Below are 19228 nucleotides of genomic sequence, written 5' to 3'. Positions count from 1 at the left end.
GTCCCACAACCTCACCCGTTCCGGTCAACGCGGAATCTCTAATGTCCCCCATGTGAACCCTTGATCAAGGCTCAAGGCGGGCAATTCAACCTCAGACATAATCTACCTACGGACACGGATTCACAGTGAAAGTGACTAACACCAGAAGCCACCACCAGTGAGAACAATCGTTCGCGCCCACGACTCACCACAAAACCGTGCCGACCACCCGCATTACCACAGCACTGCCAAGGCAAGCGATGTCAACCTTGCAGATGAGCTGAACCACTGAACAAGCACTCAACTGCACTAGACTCCCGACTCATGACTACTCACGGCCGTTTCTAGCTTTGATAGAATCCACAATTAGGCTTTCTTCGTCTCTATACACCCGTCTAGGAAACAAGCCTCTCGCAGCCCCTGTTATTCTGCTGTACGGCTTGTAAGGGAGCCTCATGCAAGTCTTCCGCTAGACTGAATCCTCTCCTCGACGCGATGGCTCACAACAAGACCCCTGCATCACGATAGACGCCATCAGGCACCTGTGGCACGCCCAATGAGCAAAAAAGAATGAAGGCTGAAAGACGCAACGTTCTGGTTGGCTGTGTGGAAGATGTGGGCGACGATGTCGGCCGCCCCCTCCCTTGACTCGACCTTGTCACATTCTGTCCGAGTCTCACTCCATAAGTATACCTGCATCCTGCCCATCTCCACCATGGCGCTCTCGATCCTCCTGTCTTTGGTTCCCCACGATCTCTACGACACCTTCTTCCCACTCACGTAAGAGCCGCCGAGACTCTCGAGCCGAACAAGACGTACACAACTCGTCTCTCTATACAACGTTGTCTAGCAACTCTGGGGCATCATGGAGAACACCCAGCATCAACAGCCTCAGATGCAGGCTCAAGCACAACCTCAGCCCCAGGTTCAGCATCAACCACAGCAGTATACCCATCATGCTTCAACTAGCCCACCACCACCCATGATCATGACACCGGCATGGATGGTCGCCATCCGTGGGGTACAGTTCTTCCTCGCCATTGTGATCCTCGGCTTATCAGCAGCCATTATTCATTGGGTATACATGGATGAACTCGGCCTCGCCGTGGCTATTGTACGTCCTCGCTCTCACTCACGAAGACATCGGTGGTTGCCAAGATACATCGACTAACATGCCCAATCAGCCTCTCTTCACATGGATCATCGTGCTTTACACTGTCCTTTCCGAAAAGATCTCTTCTCTCCGTAACCTCTACCATACCTACGCCGTCCTCGCCCTCGACCTCTTCCTCGTCATCCTCTGGCTCGCAACCCTGGGTGCCTGCGCAGCTCGTCGCGCCACCTTCACCGTTGATGTAACAGCCTCTTGCACCTCCGATGGCTCCGCTGTGAACTCGGGAAGCTGCACCATCTTCAAGCGTTACATCGTCATGAGCCAGGGCGCACTAGCCATGTTTTCTGCTATTGCGGGATTGTCTGCCCTTCAGTTCATCCTCTTCTTGGTGACATTCATCTGGACTCTCGTCCAGTTCTTGCGCTGGAGAAAGACCAATGCGCCTGCCGCTGCTGCCAGCGCCAGTCAGGGCGAGATTCAGATGGAGTCTAAGCAGCCGTTCCTCACGCAGCAGACAGCATACCAGCAGCCGCAGAACGGCCAAGTGCCTCAGCAACAGCAACAGCAGCAATTCTACCCGCCCCAGTCCTACACACCTCAACCGCAGCCTCCTTCTCAACAGTACCAGCAGCAGCCACCTCAGCAGTACCAGGAGATGCCGAGCCAGCAACCACAGCAACAACAATACCAACAGGCTCCTCCGGCCCAGAACTTCACTCAGCAGCCGCAAGATTACCAGCAACATCAGCAGCAACAATACCCCCCTCAGTCTTACACTCCTTCGCCTGTCAACGGCACGGTTTCGCCGACGAACTCCCCGCCTCCTCAAGGGCAAACTCACGCCTACCCTCCGCAAGAGCTTCGTTAGACGTCAGTCACGAAGCACGAAGTGACGTTGACAGTTTGGCACTTGGACGAGTGGCATGAAACTACACTGCTTGCTGTGTGACGATTTGTCGCACTGATTTGTTGATTGATGTAATGAATTATTTTCTCGGGTTGGTGGAGTTAGTGAAGGGACGGGAGGGACGCTTAATTCTTCCCATTGGTTGTCAGTTGCTTGCTTTGATTTGGATGATACCTTAAAACAAGTGCTTTAATACAATGCGTTCACGACGGAAATTGAAATTACAAAGAAGCCTAGCGATCCATGTTCCTGGATACCTTAACATACCATCTTCGTGGCGCTGAATTGACCACACCTTTGGCAGAGGGAGTTACCGCTTCCATTTGAACCCACCATGCTCTACCTAGATTGGCGTTGCCTCTATCTGTGACCGGCCTGGCAAACTCGGAAGACTCGAATGCGTCTGAGATGCGGCGAACTTCCAAAAAGAAAGGCTTAATTGTGGGAATAAGATTGAAGCAAGGAAGGTACAGTTTCTCGAACGTTGAAGGCATGCAATTTGATACAATGCTTCATCCTGTGTGATTGATGGAAGGGGCTCCATCCCCTACACCAGCTACACGGATTCTCAGTCCATGTCTTTCTAACACCTCACCATGCTTGTTTTGCGACGGCCACTCTTCTAAGTTCTTCCGGTCTCCCAAATCATTTACTTTGGACGCGATGTCGTCGTGGACGCTTCCTTTCTCTATACATAATGCCCTGACGACATGGAGGAAGCTCCAGGCAGAAACAGAGTGTGAGTGTTTCCTGTCTGTCTCTGTGGCATTGTCTAAGTTGAATAATCAGGCGTTTGAAATATCTACACTAGGGGTGTTCCGTAACGAGAGAACAATACTTCGTGGCAGGGGGGTTGAGTCGTGCCCAGGCAGAAGCTTTAATTCGCATATCACGGGCTTATGGCCAACATAGGAGAAGCTAAGTCGGGTCGACAAATCCCCGAGGAGAGTATGCCGAGTCAATTGTGAGAATTGCTTCTAGATACACTTCCTCTGTCCTCCGGATACATAAATGAAGCTGGCAACCCTTTTCGAAGTGACGAATATCCTGTTCCTCAGCCACACTTTATTTTGAAGTACATGTACCATCTCGCCGACCTGAAATCATTCAGACCCAACTTTCATTCATCAGGCATGAAGACTTCTCTCATATTGCCTCTGCTCTTCTCAGCCATGTCTTTGGCAACACCTCTGGCGTCACGGGATGAGCCAAATGATTGGATAGCAGAAGAGATCGCATACGCCGAAACCTACAACATCACCCTTCAGGCTGGCGACACGGGCATCGGCAAACGGGGAATGCTCATGGCTCGTTACAACGACGGCGAAGGCCGCTACTTGGGTTCCGACGGCGATCATCGTTATGCCTCGGGCGTCAAGTGCTGGAACGATTACTATGTTGTCGAACAGAACCTTTATAACGACCCTTGGCGCCAGGCCTCCAGCAAAGTTTACTGCACCAAAAGCCAGACCTGCCAGGCAACTCAGGGCCTCAACAACCAGGTCTGCGAGACCACTTCATTCGAAATCTCGGCCGGGATCACGGCCGAGTTCGTGACCGCGAGTATTAGCGTTGGCCACCAGACGCAGACTTGCAGCCAATCGACCTCGTTGACTGCGTGCACCTGGAATGATCAAGGTTGCCACGTCATTTGGAGCCAACAGCAGATGTTGAGTCAGAAGGGGTACCAGAGACGAAGGTGCACAAGCAATAACGGAGACTACACGGCATGGACCAAGTTCCTGGAGAAGAAGGCTCCTACGGAGTTCAAGAATTACGGATGTGGAAGCTCTTGCAATGACAGTTTCTAACTTGATGCTCGCTTTCTGACAGTAAAGCAAGCGAAGATGATACAGTTAAAATAAAGGACTGCGGTCTCTTTCATTTGCAATGGATATTTGTTGTGTGGAGCTCCTTAGCTCTGGGAACGTGAATGTGACCTCTCTAACCCAAAAGGCTTGGTGCATTCATGATACGGCCTTAGCCTCGAAGGCAGCACTGTTGCGATAGTCGAAGAGTGAGAAGAGTCACTGTGAGTGGTTACATGTAGTAAAGCGCGTTTGTGGTACACATCTTACATACTTAATCCAACACGGACTTTATCTTCCAAGTTCACTCCAATCTTTTCGATTAGTAGTTCTGTCATGAATTTGGGTTGGCCAGCGTTCCACTGGCCGAATTGAAGAATGCGTCTCTATACCAGGTAGTAGGCAGATTAGAGTGCAGAGCACATAGTAAGGTAAGGTGGTTTGCTCGTACGGTGTGTACATGGCCATCTAATAAATGAGTGAAATGATGAAAATTCCTTGCCCCTGGGCCTGAGTAAGTTTACACTCCCGAAATAATAGCCTAAATCCAATGTCAGTCTTAAAGTTTTAGCATCACATGAAGTATCATAGGTAACACCAACTACGTTACAGGAGTAATGGGTAGTTCCGGAAGGTTGAGAACATTTACTAGCGTAACTCAGAGTATCCGTGTGCAAGTTCTGCTCACTGAAAGTCATGCAAATTACCTTACTTACGATAAGGGCGCCCATTCCAGAAGGTTTGATTTTCGGAAACAAAGTACACGTGCTGGTGTCAGTGCAACTAGCGTGGCTTCGACACAAGATACTAAGTACTTTAGGCAGGGTGCTAAGTGAGTCGGACTCTTCAGCCCAAGAGAAGTTTGATATTCTCAAATCGCGACCATGCAGAAACAGCGGAACACAGGTGTTTCATAAAGAACACTGGTCAGTGAATGCTTCCATGAACTTGGAGGCTTCCCACTTATGCAACAAATACATGTATGTTCAAATACCAACTACTTAGGACTTTTTGCGATGCCGAAACCGAGATTGGGTCAGCTTTTTCTCGTAGCATTACTACAGACGCATGAAGAGTGGACAGAGCTCGTGTTATTTGAGTTTGCTGGGGTGCCTCGGTTACCAGTATGGGGCAATTACGAGATCTAATCTAGGAGATCTCCAGGATGACAATTGTCCACAGGGCCAGTCGTCAAATTAATGATATACACGTAGTATATTAACTTAGTGATGCAGTCGGACGTGCTCCGACATCTTTCCACTACCTTATAGAGCCCTCAGTATTAGTCCAGAAGGCCATTAGTTAGACCCAAGTATTGGTACCAACAGCTATGATCTGACTCACGGGCAAGCCGCCAATTCCACCTGGCCGCTTGGCCTTGGTGACTCTATTTCAACTTCGGTTAGTCAGGTTGAGGCTGCTGGACTCGATGACTTGATTCAATGAGGAAAGAACTGATATGGCTCTGAACCCCCAAGCTTCCGGGCTACCTCTTATTCATAATTAGCTGCTAGGTATTGTGATAATGACTCAGGGTTTCTGTTGATTGATGTATATAAAGTTGATCTCCTCAACTTTTGGGTCAAGTTAGCCCTACTGTCTTTTACCATTATCGCCTTTGGTTTACTTCGTCAAAAACTTTCTTGGAGCAGGAAACGCTAAATTCTTGGAGCCTGACTAAGGAAGTTTGCATTAACAACATAAACCAGTAAGATTGTGTTTCTCGCCAAAGAGAATTCATCGAACGAATTGGCGGCTAACATAACTAAGTCATGAAGATTACCACTCTTACCTGTCTTTGGGCCTCTTTCGTCGGCATCGCTACAGCCGCTGTCGGTTGTAGAGTCGAGCTTCTCAATGTCAACCAAGCTGTTGTCGGGAGTGGCTGTGTCCCTTTCCAGTCATCAGCGATCATCGCAGATCCCAACTACAAACGAAGTTACACATTCTATGCCACGAACGACTGCGGCTTGAGTTTGGAGGCTAAGACGTTTCGGGAGCCCACACGGACCACAGCTTGTCTTCGAGGTCTGTGCCGGACCAGAGAACCAGGAAAACTTCCGTGGCCCCGCAGTGAAGTCTGACCGCAGGGGGCATCGACTATTCAGGATAGATAGGCACTATTTACTTTTGTCCGATCTCACTTGCTTAGGCTTCGGTGAGATGATCACCACAGCGATGAATTCTCGGTCTCGGTAATCTTGCAAAGACGACTATTTCATGTGGCCCCGATCGCTGTAAGGAGTGAGACCTATCTCTTTAACACCCGACTGTCCTGGTCTACAGTCGTATCTTAAGCCCTCGGCACTCAACTCCTTCAAGAACAGCTGCAGGGAATTCTAGTGGCTGAAACTGATCTTACGATCAGAGTGGACTCTACTCATTCATTCTGCAGTAATAATTATCCCAAAAAATTTTTTGAGATAATGAGAGAAGTTACGGATACGCAGCCGTTTGCTCGTTTGCCGAGCCTGGTCCACAGAGCGGTTTCTAATATATATCCCTCAGGCGTTTTTTTTTCTTTGCGTTCTGCTGTGTGGGGCCGTGTCTACGTCTTCGTACCACCCTCATCAAATCACAGTCGTTCTCAAGTTTGGAGACATGTCACCTCATCGCGAGGAGCGAGGATTTCCCCGTCGCTGGGCAGCATGACGGAAGATAGACACTTGCCCTGGCGTTGTAACGCATCATTAGCGAAGGGCAACACTTTTTTGAACAACCATCAAAGCCCCTAGGACCATGTGACACACTGATCAGGCCTTGGTCGTTTCCTCCAGTAATCGGTAGGAGCCCAAAGACAGTTCGGGGCTTGCGATTTACCGCAGATACTCTCGATTTTCCGAGAGAGAATTCAGTTAGGCCGCTTATCATTTTGGCCTCCGTGCATCTACCCTATTTTCAGTCCTTCGGGATCTGATTCGAGTTGGTAGAACGGCAGTGAAGGTGAGTTCAACATACGGAATAATTCGGTCAGATAACATAATCTCGACTATTGATACCTCATTCGGCTTCCAGCCACAGGAGTGTCCTTGGTGCCAAGAGCCCTTTCGAATGGTTCAGAACCTAATGTCTGGAAACATCATTCTCACCATGGTGCAAAAAGCTCACAATATAGTTTTGCCATAGGCTGCCACGCATACCTATAGCACTGCCTGATTTGCCTTTCCTCCAATCCTCACGGATGTGATTCGTATTCATCCGGCAACTGAAGATGCGTCTCTGGCGGAAACATGCATTCTCTATGGAAAACACGTCTGGAAAAAGCGAGGAGGCAGCGAGTCAGCATTTGGAACCCAGAGCCAACGCGAAGGCGCGGGACGGCGACAGCAAACTTACCAAGACGGCGTCTTGGTTGACTTATTCACACAGAAGGATCTTGAAGCAGAGATCCGCAACAGACCGAATAAGGCAATGGCTGTGCCCTCCTAGCGCGGTCAACGACCAGGGTATCGGGGATTGTTCCGCCGCTATCACAGACTGAATACGGAGTGATTTCCTCCCGAGCCCGTACTAAAGTGCTCGACTATTTCTTCAAATGCCTTCTGGCTATCCATAAGATAAAAGACGATCTCTTCTGGCCACGCATATTTTGTAAGAAATCTCAGCTGTGGACAGCTTTGCGGTAACCACAAAAGAGACGCCCGTTGGCAGGTATGCTAGTTGCTGCTGAGGTGACATTTGTCCGTCTCAACGGGTCAGCCTTTCACAGCCTCAGTGGGAACCCCTTCGTTCTCATTTTTCGCCGCATCCGGACACAGGGATATGAAAAAGATGACAAGCTAGCCCGGCATCTCTGGGGTTTTTGAGTTCTCGGCGTGTAAACATGGCTTATTCCTTGCCCAGATGCCCAGGAAAGTGCCGATCTGTTTCGCTCTAGCATGTCACCACCATCACCACACTATTGCAGCCCTGAGAAAAGCGACCTCCCACTTCCCGAGACCCAGAAAGTTGTGTTCCAGACCACGCTCGACCGACATTGAGATTTTAGACATAGGGCCTTGTGCAACCTTCTGATTTTTTGGGCCCTGGTCTCTGGGGCATGCCTCCCGGATATGCTACAAAGTACCTGAATCCGATCGCCTGGAGACTGGGTCTTCGCTCTGTACTCAAATATTTCGCCTCCAGAAATTTTCCGTGGCCCTATATTCCTAAGTCGAAGGAACCGCCCATCGGGACCTTTCCCAAAGTCGGCGCTCTAATAGGTCATGTTGGCATGCTTGTCATTACCATGCGTACTATCTTGAGTCACGCCTCAAATGGATGCTAAGATGTTTCTGACAAGTCATCTGAACGCTTTAGCAATACTCAATCGCCCTACGCAGGTCCTTGCGTCACGGTCACGGTAGCACTACCTCCCGGATCAAAGCCTTCTACTATTGTCATTCCCCCGCAAAGTGGACAGGCTACAGGAACCAAGTACATCTGCTCACCGCTTGGGTCGAAAATGCCGTGGTTGCCGGGCTCAGGTAACCCAACCGCCGGCGACAAGTCTCCATTCACAGGAAGCCTAACGACGGTCACCGCCCCCTATGCGGGCTCGGCTATGACAACGTTGACGATTTCCCCTGCTGGAAGTGACCAGACAGGCACGGAGCTCATCCTCAAGCCGACTCCCAATAACGGAGATGCCCCTTTCAACGGTCCCTGCACGACAACAACAGTTCCTGGAGCCGGCACAGCATTGACAACTTTGACTGTACCTCCATCTGGAACTGATCGAACTGGTACTCAGATTGTCTGTATTCCCCCGGCTACAGGAGGTCTGGTAACTACCACATCAACTGGAACCCGCCCTGACCAGACAGGCCTATTGACGCTTCAACCCGGAAAGCCCGGCGATCCAACCACTATCATTACCATTGTGCCACCTCCCCCAGAAGGCTTGGTGACTTCAACCTCGACTGGTACTCAACCCGGCCAGACAGGTCTGTTGACTCTTCAAACCGGAAAGCCTGGAGATCCTACTACGATCGTTACTATAGTACCTCCTCCTTCAGGGGAGATAGTAACTTCTACTTCGACAGGGACTCGTCCAGGTCAAACCGGATTGCTGACTCTTACACCTGATAAGCCTGGAGACCCAACAACGGTAGTAACCATTGTGCCTCCTCCCAGCGGCGGTTTAGTTACCACTACCTCAACAGGAACTCAACCTGGTCAGACTGGCCTTCTCACCTTGACTCCCGGTCGTCCGGGAGATCCAACCACTGTTTTGACTATTGTGCCCCCTCCCTCGGGAGGACTAACGACTGTCACATCCACCGGCAGTCAGACTGGCTTGACGACCCTGAAACCCGGCCGACCTGGGGATCCAACCACTGTCGTCACTTTTGTATCCTCTCCGGTTCCTACGGGAGGTCTGGTCACAATTTCGTCCACTGGAACCCAGCCTGGTCAAACTGGGCTTCTCACTTTGACGCCGAGTCGTCCTGGAGATGCAACCACAGTTGTGACAATCGTGCCCCGTCCTTCAGGAGGACTGACGACTGTCACATCTACCGGCACTCAGACTGGCCTGACCACCTTGACGCCCAGTCGGCCCGGCGATCCAACTACTGTCGTTACCTTTATTCCACCTCCGACAGGTGGCATTATCATCGTCACTTCCACAGGTTCAACCACTGGCCTCGTTACGCAGACGCCTGGACGTCCAGGAGATCCCACCACTGTCATCACCCTCGTTCCGTCGTCAAGCGGCGGCATCACTACCATTACCTCCACGGCTTCAACATCTGGGTTGACCACTTTGACACCTGGGAGACCCGGAGATCCGACGACGGTGGTGACCTTTGTTCCAACTCCTACCGGCAGTATTATCACAGTCACTTCGACAAGATCAACCACTGGCCTTAGTACCCAGACGCCCGGACGACCTGGAGATCCAACTACCGTCGTGACCTTCATTACGCCACCTGCAGCTGGATTGACCACGATCACTTCGACAGGATCTGTGACTAGTCTCACGACTCTGACACCTGAAAGGCCTGGCGATCCTACAACTGTAGTCACCTTCGCGACCGGCCCTCCTCTTCTGACAGTTACGTCAACCGGATCAACAACTGGTTTAACCACGTTGACTCCTGAAAGACCTGGAGATCCCACCACCGTCGTTACCTTGGTAACTGGCCCGCCTATCGTTACGTTAACTTCTACTGGCACAACTACAGGCCTCACCACGGTTCCAGGAGGTCCCGGAGGCCCAGCTACAGTTGTTACGTTTGTTCTTCGCCAGGGTTTCCTGGTTGCACTCACCTCTACGGGAACCACAACTGGACTCACGACAATTGTTCCCACTGATCCCGTGGGTGGTACTACCAGCATAATCACGTTCGTCACTCTGCCAGCCCCGGTGACTCTCACGTCTACGGACAGCACAACTGGGCTCACTACGGTTCCCCCTGGTCCTAGTGGAGGGCCTCCAACTGTTATTACCTTTGCGACCTCTCCAGCAAGCCCTCTTCCTCCTGTGACTGTCACATCAACAGCATCAACCACCGGCTTGACGACAGTTCCCCCTGGCCCAAGCGGCGGTCCTACTACAGTCGTTACTTTCATCACCCCGTCTGAACCCCTTACGCCAGTGACGGTAACTTCTACAGGAAGCGTAACTGGATTGACTACCCTTCCTCCTGGCCCAAGTGGTGGGCCGTCCACTGTTGTCACCTTTGTCCCTCGCGTTACTGGCTTCTTGATAACTCTCACATCTACAGCCACGCAAACGGGACTCACGACTATCATCCCGACGGACCCAGCAGGCACTACAAGCGTCATTACATCCGTCACGCCCTCTGCGCCTCTTACGCCCGTTACTGTGACGTCAACTGGAACTGGGACTGGGCTGACAACCCTTCCTCCCGGCTCCAGCGGCGGTCCATCCACTATAGTCACTTTCGTACCATCAGTCACCGGTGGCTTGACAACGCTCACATCAACGGGCTTGCAGACTGGGCTCACCACCATTATCCCAACAGACCCGGCCGGCACTACGAGCGTCATCACATTTGCTACGCCCAGCGCCTCCTTGACACCAGTCACAGTGACTTCGATTGGAAGCGTAACTGGATTGACAATTTTGGCTCCTGGTCCTAGCGGCGGCCCCTCAACTGTTGTGACTTTTGTTACTCCTCCTCTTACGCCAGTCACCGTGACTTCAACGGGCACTACCACAGGACTTACAACAGTTTTCCCCGGCCCAAGCGGCGGTCCCTCAACCGTGGTCACTTTCGTCACCCCAACCCCCTCTCCAACAGATGTCGCTGGATGTGCTTCATTATGCACACCCGGGTCCGGTACGGGTGTCACAGTGAAGCTCTACAGGAACATCCATGGGAGTGGTAATGGCGGCTACGAAAGCGGCACGCCTCCACCTAATCTCACAGGTGTGACTCCCATTGCACAGGGAACGTCCAACGACCTTGGATTTCCCGTGTTCAATACCGGTACGTCCGATTACATTCCTGGTTCAACTCGAACCGTCGCTGGTCTTACTGTCGATGCAAACAACTTCACTGCACTGTTCGCTGGCTACTTCCAGCCTACCGTATCCGGTGTATGGACCATCTGTCAATCGGCTGACGACGCCTCGTATCTCTCTCTACCTTGGTGGTGGAAGCGCTTTTTCTGTGGAAACCCAAGTGATCAAGGAGGTACTGCCTTGAGCTTATCTTTCAGCTATGCAGCTGTTTGTAGGAACCGAGCACTTGTGGCAGGCCTTCTGTATCCGTATCGAGAGGTTTTCGGCCAGATCCAAGGATACTCATTTCTCAACGTGTCTTTCACACCTCCTGGAGGTACCGTTTCGAGCTCCTTCCAGGGGTATCTTTATCCCGAGGACTCTAGTTGCGTTCCAGGGTGGTGGCACCACATCTTCTTCGACCTCCTCCGCCGCTCTTACACCAGTTACCGTCACTTCGACTGGATCCGTAACCGGATTAACAACTCTTGCCCCCGGTCCTAGCGGCGGTCCTTCTACTATTGTCACTTTTGTGACTCCTTCTGCAACCCCTGTTCCGCCAGTGACCATCACTTCGACTGCCACCACCACGGGACTTACCACAGTTCCGCCGGGCTCAGGAGGTAGTGTTACTACCGTCATCACTTTCGTGACACCCTCTACTACATCAACGTCCATTTCGTCGTCCTGCGTCTTGGCCTCTCTATCCACAACGCTGTCTGCATCTGCTACCGCTGGCGCGACTCAGACGGTAATCGTACCTGCATGTGCCACTTCCGTATCATTCCGAATCCTTGGAGGGGGTGGCGGGCAGTCAACGGGTGGCCCAGGAGAATTAGTTCAGGGTTCTTTGGCGGTCACTCCTGGACAAGCATTGTCACTGATAACTGGAGGGCAGGGTGGTACAAACACTTTCGGCACCAGTATCTACGCCAACGGTGGTTCTGCAACCAGCACCGCTGGAGGTGGCGGTGCGGCTTCTGCCCTCTACCTTGGGACTACCCTACTTGGTGTCGCCGGCGCCGGCGGCGGCGGGTCAGGCAGCGCATACTCCAGCTCTGGGGCTGTCATGGTGCAGTATGAGTCTGCATCTTCAAATTCGGCCGCTGCAGGCAATCCTGGAGCAAATCGATACCTCTACACCTCCAGTCAAAGCCTGCCAACCACCTTCACTTCCCTCATCGGTGGAGGAGGTGCTAGTTCTGCCACCACTCCTGGAAGTGGCGGTGTATTTGGAGGCACCTATATCAGTGCCAATGCTGGCGCCGCTGGCAATGGCGGCGTTGGTGGTGCTGGAGCGGCCGGTGCGGGAACTTCGACTGGCGGCGCAGGTTCAGGTGTGGCTGGTGGCGGCGGAGGAGGAGGTGGTTATCGTGGCGGCGGTGGAGGCGCGTCTCTTTACTACAATACTGACAATCTCCAGAATCTTGGTGCCAGAGGTAGCGGAGGTTCCAGTTTTGTTGATTCAAGCGTTTCTGAAAGCTCTCAGACCCTCTCTACGGCTTCATCTCCCGGAAGCGTTGTCGTAATTTTCTCGTAAAGGAATTGCGATAACTCGGCCGATCGGATAAGAATATCTTTACATGTATTCTTTGCCAATGCGTACACAGGCGTTGCTTTTGGATATTCTATGGTTTCTGCCTCTCAATTAGCCGCCACTGAACACAGGATGTAGCAGAAGGTGGTGGGCTCAGTTTGGTCTTTAGTCGACTCTCCGATGCTGCTGAGACTCTGCCAGGCCGACGGTTCCATCTATAAAGGTAGTCACGAAAAATGAAATCGACGCTCTGCTTTGGTTCCTTGCTAGTTTCTCAGATGTTACTCGCGGCCTAAATTGACGCTAAGCTGCCGCTCTACTCCGTAAAAGAAACATCGTTGGAGAGGTTCATTAGAGAGGTTCATTAGAGAGGTTCGAGTTATACTCAATGGTAAACTAGGTAGAATGCATACAATATGTGAATAGCAGAATAGCTGCATGCTATCTTCATTTACAAGATGCTTGTAATAGTTATGTTTCTTACTCTCCCTAAGGTAGTGGCAATATCAAAGTCTCAATTATTGCGGCCTTCAATTTGAATTGGCTTTCTCCATCCACTTACTCGCAAGTAAGGTGCTCATGAAGAGGGCTGCTATAAGTCGTTCAAGGATGCTTATGCGCAATCATTTTCTTCTTTGAACGATACCATTTTCCCAGCCTTTCTTGATGTTGTACAGGGGTGCAGCTAACATGTCTGTGCCGAGAGAAGACGATGTGTAAAGTATGATAAACGCAACTTTCACCCAAGACGATTAGGGAGACGGTCTCTCAATCTCTGTCTCCCGTCCAAACGTGCGGGTTTTGAATCTATGGCATCCGCTATTGCAGGTCCGCACTGTGGCGTTCAAAACCCCTGCAGCATTGCAAAGGCACTTGATGACCATCAAATGCGGCCAGGATAGCTTAATCAAGTGTCGGACTTCAACATCGTGGCTTAGAACGTCCTGACGTGGCCGCCATGCAACCAGGTAGAGCACCTTGTTGACCAGGCCCATCCGCAACTTCCGCGGCGAATTTTCCTCAATTATGAAGCCTGCTATTATATACATGGGGTGATGTGGATGTTTTCGGAGCTGGCTTCAGGCTTCCTTTTTACGGTCCCTCCGAGAGAGTTACTTGGCGGACCACAAGGTCCGGTTTGCGTACTACTATCGTGGCCGCAATGAGGACGAGGCGTATTTTTGCTAATGAGAGTTTCAGGTTCGAAAAGTGCTCTGAGAAGCTTGCGTACATGTACCTTTGGCTGACCTACTTACGTGTTCGGCACGAAACTGAATTGCAGAGTCTTCCGGCTATGATATCTCACTACTCTCTCGCTTACCGGGCCATGCGGCGGGCGAGCGGGATCTTGTATGGTTGGCACGGACGCCGTTGAGATGAAGAAGTAAACGAAAAAAAGCGCGAGTGGTCGCCGCGAGCCGCTCTCTCTGCCGAAGGCGCACCGGGGTTCCTCGCCGATACTTCCACACTAGACTAGCATCCGCAACGGGTCCCGCTGCAAGAGAACCGTTGAAAATTGTGCGTCATCGGCGAATTACAATTAATGAGACGGCGAGTAGAGACTCGAGTCAAGGCTTCGGGGATTCTATTTTGATCTTCGATCTTTTCGAAATCTCTTTCTTCATAAAAGAACCCGGATGACCGACTGTCGGGTCTGACCCACGATACCCGTAACTCGCAGGTGGACCGAGGATAATAGAGGGGGGACTTCGGTTGCTGTAGGCTGTGCTTGGCGCTAGCAGCGTTTTCCATCACCACCAGCGGAGTGATCCGGGAAGACTTTCCCATGGAGATGTGTTGATCAGTTGTTGTCTCTCGTGAACATTAACCCGATGGCCGATGGGATGATGATGTGTGGATGTTGACAAGGGGAATCTCAGATTACTTTACCCATGTTGTGCGTCGGCACATTGTCAGGATCCCAGATGAATGTCTGCGACTTCGGCTGTGAGCATCTGGCGATGTGGTGATATTGTGGCTTTCTTCTCCTTATGCCCACGAAGGGACCAACTGACATTGCCCCGTGGCTTACTGGATCCAGATGCGAGTAAGACCCAGGTTGCACTGAAGTGAGTCCACTCCAGAACCCCAGCGATTCTCTCCAGGCCCCAGTTAAGGAACCCCATAGGGAGTTCTGGGGGGTTGGAGCCTCTATGAGGGGCCCGGAGAAGCAAGATAAATAGTGGCGAGTCAGGCGGTTGCATTGTACTGCATCCAATCCAGTTTTCTCGTATGATGGAGGAAACTCAGTCATTGTCAACCCGGCATCGAACCCGCGATGTTGTACAAGGGCGGTGAAGGTGACGTTTGTCTTGACATCGGGGATCGAGGTCTTCATCGACTCGGTTGGCAATATTGAGCTTGCTGGGCATAGCGAGTCTGAAAACGCGATTTCTGTAAACCTGTCTCGACCACAGCGCTACGTGAGGCAGTGAATTGTAGTACTACGCTTTTGATAGCGGTTGAGACACACGTACACTCTGAACCCCCAGAGGCAAAGGAAACCCGTTCAATTCCTGCTCTTGCATCTTTGTATAAGTAAAAAGAAAGGCATATACATTTCCGTTTGTGTAGTTGCTGTACCTGTTTCCCAGATAGACCGCTCTCTGAAACTCCGTCTCATTCGATTCCTAAACCAGCCCATAGAACCCATTCCATTCTCCGCCGTAAAAGCAATTAGGTCAAGATACTCGTGGTGGCCTGCAATGACCTTATTTTTGAAACTCCAAATCGCCCGTAGTAAACCGCTCGAACTTGACTCTGTTGGGGTCGACACCCTGGTTGATGAGGAATTGTGACATCTCAACCATGAAGATCTCAGGACCGCAGATGTAATACTCCGCACCGCCGTGGCTGAGGTAAAGCTCCTCGGGTGCTATCCGCGCAAGATCCATGCGGAGGCCAAAGTCGCTAGAGGATGAGAGAGAGTCGTCGTCTTCGACGTCGGCAATCTGGGAACGGAAAAACTTGGTGATGAAGTTGGCGCGGCTGTAAGCGATCTTGCGGATATGCTCTTCAAAGGGGGCGGCACGAGCGGAGCAGTGAATCCATGAGATGGGGCGGACAGCCTGGCGCTCGATGATGGTGTTGCAGATGGACATGAGAGGAGTGACGCCGACACCGGCGGAGATGAGAACGACGGGGAGAGTGCCGGCGGCGTGGGTGTCGAAGAAGAAGTCACCGGTAGGATGCGTCAGCTCGACGATGTCGCCCGGTCTCTTCTCGTCGATGAGATGGTTGGAGAAGACACCAGGGTTGAGGTTGAACTTGGCCGCGCCCTTGCCAACCTTGACGCCTTGGTCACGCTTCACGGTAATGCGGTAGTAATCGGGTCGTGGTGAGTCGCTGAGCGAGTACTGTCGTGACTGGTAGTGGCCCAGCTCCGGGATTGTGACACGGATCGAGGTGTATTGACCTGGGTAGAAGTCGGGGAGTCGTTTGCCGTCGACAGGCACCATGTAGAAGGAGAAGATGTCGTCTGTTTCGGCAACCTTCCTCTCGATACGGAACTCGCGCCAACCCTTCCATTTGTCGTCGTCGAATTCGCGATACATCTGGGCCTCGCGGCCAATGAGCATCTTGGCGAGAATCCAGTAGGCCTTTGTCCAGGCCTCGCGGATCTCTGTGGTCATGGCGGGACCGAGGACCTGCCCGAAGGCTTGGATGAGGTACTTGCCCACGATGTCATAGTGTTCGGGCAGAATTCCAAGGGAGCAGTGCTTGTTGCACATACGCTCCAGTTTGGGGATAAGCTCGCTGATGTGGTTGAGGTTTGCGGCGAAGGAGAGGATGACTCCGGTCAAGGCGCGGGGTTGGCGGCCATTGGCCTGGTTGACCTTATTGAAGTGGTCATGAAGTTCGGGATGAGCTCGGAGCATGTTGGCATAAAATATGGTCGTGATGGTCTCGCCATGCTCACGAAGAGCCGGGATCGTGCCCCTGACGAGTTGTGATTGCTTGTATGTCAAAGCCATGGTTGTGATGTTATTGTATGAAGAAACTTTTGCTTGGCTTCGGCTTGGGAATACTGTTCTCCAGTCCTCAGCTGACACCGGATAATTTGAAAGCCAAAAACGAGAAACCTTGCGGTTCTCAAGTACTTCTCGTGCCCAGGTATGGGATCGAGGATGGATATCTGGGGGGCAGACCGGAACAGGGGTGAATGCTAAAGGGGGTATCAACAAAAATGCACAGACGCTACGGACATGTAGATGATGAGTAAACCTCTGAGTAATAATAGAATGAGAGCCGAATTCAAGGTTTTGGGAACGCGAGTGCAGACGTCTTCCTCGCCGCCGGGTTCGGGCCTCGTAGGAAAGATATAGAAACTTTCAACTCCAGCCCAAGATGCCATTGTGTAGAATCACTCCGACAGACAGAGAGCTCAGTCGTGCCTCACCCCTCCCCCTCGTCGTGCTACATTGTCGCGTGCGCTTAAGTTCTCGCGGTCTGCATGCTTCGAATCAGGCACCGCCCGTCTCGACGGATAGACATCGTATGATTTGTATGCCGTAGTGTAAAAAGAAAGCTGGTTCCTCATTTGAACACGGTTCTCATGGGCCACACATGCATGGATCCAAGGGTGAGAGGCCCATGGAGAAAGACGCTGGGCACTGTCGATGTATAATCCAGGGAACAGCACCAATGGTGGCTGGTCGTTCGCGATGAACCGAGGAGCGGTTCAAAGTCAGCCCTGTCCGTCGCCTGGTGGTACAAGACCGGGATACCAGGAATACCAGGATCGTAGAGGCACCAAGGAGACGCCAGCAGGGGTATCGACTGGACCCTGAGGGTGACCCGAAGCCTCTCCAGTGGGACACCGCCCGTGAGCTGCCGAGCAAACCGAAGCAACGAGGAGCTCCGGGGGGTCTTCTAGAAGTACGCTAAGAGGCGGGCTTGTGGTGGATATTCCGCACAACTTTTGCTGCATGCAGTCCGAGCTGCCTCGAGGGGAATGAACTGGAGGTCTGAAGCAGTACTCCGTAGCTTTGCAGAGTGGTAATTGAGGATTCCGTGGAGACAGGTACGCGGTGTTGTTACCCAGTTTGTCAGATATGGCCGAGGACACAGAGTAGCCCAAACCCTTCTGCTCGCTGCTCGCTGCTCGCAGAGGCTGGAGACTGGAGTAGACGCAAAAAGTGAGCATTCGGAACAAATCCCCGGGCTGCGATGGAGGCGGCCGTTGGAGGTGAGTCTGAGTCTGAGTCTGCAGTCTTCTGGCTCGTCCCTTGTTCCTAACAGACGTCAGCGACACGCGATGTACAGTGGAGTAGAGAACACGCCACAGCAAGGAATTGCCGAGTTGCAATTGCAAACTCGTATGATGAGATTTGCGGTTTCCGGAATGCCTAATTGAGGGTCCACGGGGCTTCGCCCAATTATCTCAATATTGATCCATGAAAGTACCTTACTCTGACGCTATGCAAGGCTTTGCTTGGAGAGGCAGCGAGAAGTGTGACTGTGAGAGAGAGAGAGAGAGAAAACGGGGGAACAGAGGTGACAGGGGGTCGGGCGGCACATAACCACAAACACTGTGACGCTTCTCCAGTTAACCCAGGAGCGGTTTTTCACTTCCCGATTCCCCTGGAGGGGAACAACGTCCGTGTGTCATGGACGGCTTTTTGTTCGGGTTTCTGCCCACTCTGTTGGAGCTGGGGGGGTTGCAATACCGTTGTCTTTGGGTCCTACGCTCAAATCTCGACACAGATTTCCATTACGACGTCGGAAAGAAAACTGACTCTTACCAACTGACACTATATCGACTGGTGGAGTTGCAATCACATACCCTTTCTTCGTCAAGTTTCAACTTGAGCCCGAAAGGATTGAGTGGAGTTGTCTTACTTTGCAACTCGCACTGGCCAGTTCGGCTACGGTGACACAGCACTACGGAGTACTCGAACGGGTTGGCTCCTTTCGCTTGTGACTGGAATCTGCAGCGCATATATGCTCGATGAAAAAGTTTGCTGGATGGAAAATCTGCCAGCACGGCTTCTTCTTCCATCCCGGCCGGAGGATCCGCACATGTCAAGATTGTAGAAGCTTACCTACTCACGGCATGTCGTCATGCCACGATCTCCCAGCCTCATCTTGTCCATATTCTCTTTAAAGTGAATGGTGTTGAAACGGAAGCGCCATCGCGTGTCGACACCGTTCATAGTCGGGATTCCCCGGGCTTTCACGGCGCGAAGCTCTTCAACAACCCCGAACCACCCCGCACACATCCCTTGGCGGTGGCCTGCTTCTCGAGCCTCAAAGCGGAAGCCGTTAGCGGATCAGAGTCTGCAATAATCAGATTGCTAATGTGACCTCCACCTACAGTGGGGTGCCAAATGTCTGGGAATACCCCACGCTTTATGCATACTAATACGTCTTACTCTATATACCTCCCACCCGTTGATATACTATTTCTTTACTAAATAGAGGCCGATTT

General features: G+C 51.8%; 7 protein-coding genes across 7 annotated transcripts; 4 read left to right on the top strand and 3 right to left on the bottom strand.

Moving 5' to 3' along the window:
- Nucleotides 1-844: 844 nt before the first annotated feature.
- Nucleotides 845-1961, top strand: BDP81DRAFT_399537 (uncharacterized protein; the record flags this gene model as incomplete). Its single annotated transcript, XM_060588588.1, has 2 exons — nt 845-1093; nt 1164-1961. The coding sequence occupies 2 exons, from the start codon at nt 845-847 to the stop codon at nt 1959-1961; spliced, it is 1047 nt and encodes a 348-aa protein (XP_060439215.1).
- A 1134-nt stretch (nt 1962-3095) lies between these two features.
- On the top strand, nt 3096-3867 carry BDP81DRAFT_439829 (uncharacterized protein). Its single transcript, XM_060591441.1, has one exon. It carries the CDS (start codon nt 3134-3136, stop codon nt 3809-3811), a length of 678 nt encoding a protein of 225 aa, XP_060439214.1. The 5' UTR covers nt 3096-3133; the 3' UTR covers nt 3812-3867.
- Nucleotides 3868-5417: 1550 nt separating this feature from the next.
- BDP81DRAFT_439828 (uncharacterized protein) lies at nt 5418-6564 on the top strand. Its single transcript, XM_060591440.1, has 2 exons — nt 5418-5516; nt 5579-6564. Exon 2 carries the CDS (start codon nt 5581-5583, stop codon nt 5890-5892), a length of 312 nt encoding a protein of 103 aa, XP_060439213.1. The 5' UTR covers nt 5418-5516; nt 5579-5580; the 3' UTR covers nt 5893-6564.
- A 1688-nt stretch (nt 6565-8252) lies between these two features.
- BDP81DRAFT_454623 (uncharacterized protein) lies at nt 8253-12801 on the top strand (the record flags this gene model as incomplete). Its single annotated transcript, XM_060592968.1, has 3 exons — nt 8253-8733; nt 8791-11454; nt 11498-12801. 3 exons carry the CDS (start codon nt 8253-8255, stop codon nt 12799-12801), a joined length of 4449 nt encoding a protein of 1482 aa, XP_060439212.1.
- Nucleotides 12802-14556: 1755 nt separating this feature from the next.
- Nucleotides 14557-15322, bottom strand: BDP81DRAFT_136403 (uncharacterized protein). Its single transcript, XM_060581789.1, has one exon. The coding sequence runs from the start codon at nt 15134-15136 to the stop codon at nt 14675-14677; it is 462 nt and encodes a 153-aa protein (XP_060439211.1). The 5' UTR covers nt 15137-15322; the 3' UTR covers nt 14557-14674.
- Nucleotides 15323-15509: 187 nt separating this feature from the next.
- On the bottom strand, nt 15510-16772 carry BDP81DRAFT_399534 (globin; the record flags this gene model as incomplete). Its single annotated transcript, XM_060588587.1, has 1 exon — nt 15510-16772. The coding sequence occupies one exon, from the start codon at nt 16770-16772 to the stop codon at nt 15510-15512; it is 1263 nt and encodes a 420-aa protein (XP_060439210.1).
- Nucleotides 16773-17318: 546 nt separating this feature from the next.
- On the bottom strand, nt 17319-18109 carry BDP81DRAFT_136435 (uncharacterized protein). Its single transcript, XM_060581790.1, has 2 exons — nt 18084-18109; nt 17319-18025 (listed from the first exon to the last, which is right to left on the bottom strand). Exon 2 carries the CDS (start codon nt 17942-17944, stop codon nt 17486-17488), a length of 459 nt encoding a protein of 152 aa, XP_060439209.1. The 5' UTR covers nt 17945-18025; nt 18084-18109; the 3' UTR covers nt 17319-17485.
- Nucleotides 18110-19228: the final 1119 nt, after the last annotated feature.

Source organism: Colletotrichum phormii (genome assembly GCF_030913505.1).
Source record: "Colletotrichum phormii strain CBS 102054 chromosome Unknown BDP81scaffold_30, whole genome shotgun sequence".
Lineage (NCBI taxonomy): Eukaryota > Fungi > Ascomycota > Sordariomycetes > Glomerellales > Glomerellaceae > Colletotrichum > Colletotrichum phormii.
The sequence above is the reverse complement of the archived record's forward strand: the minus strand, read 5'-3'. Positions and strand labels throughout refer to the sequence as shown.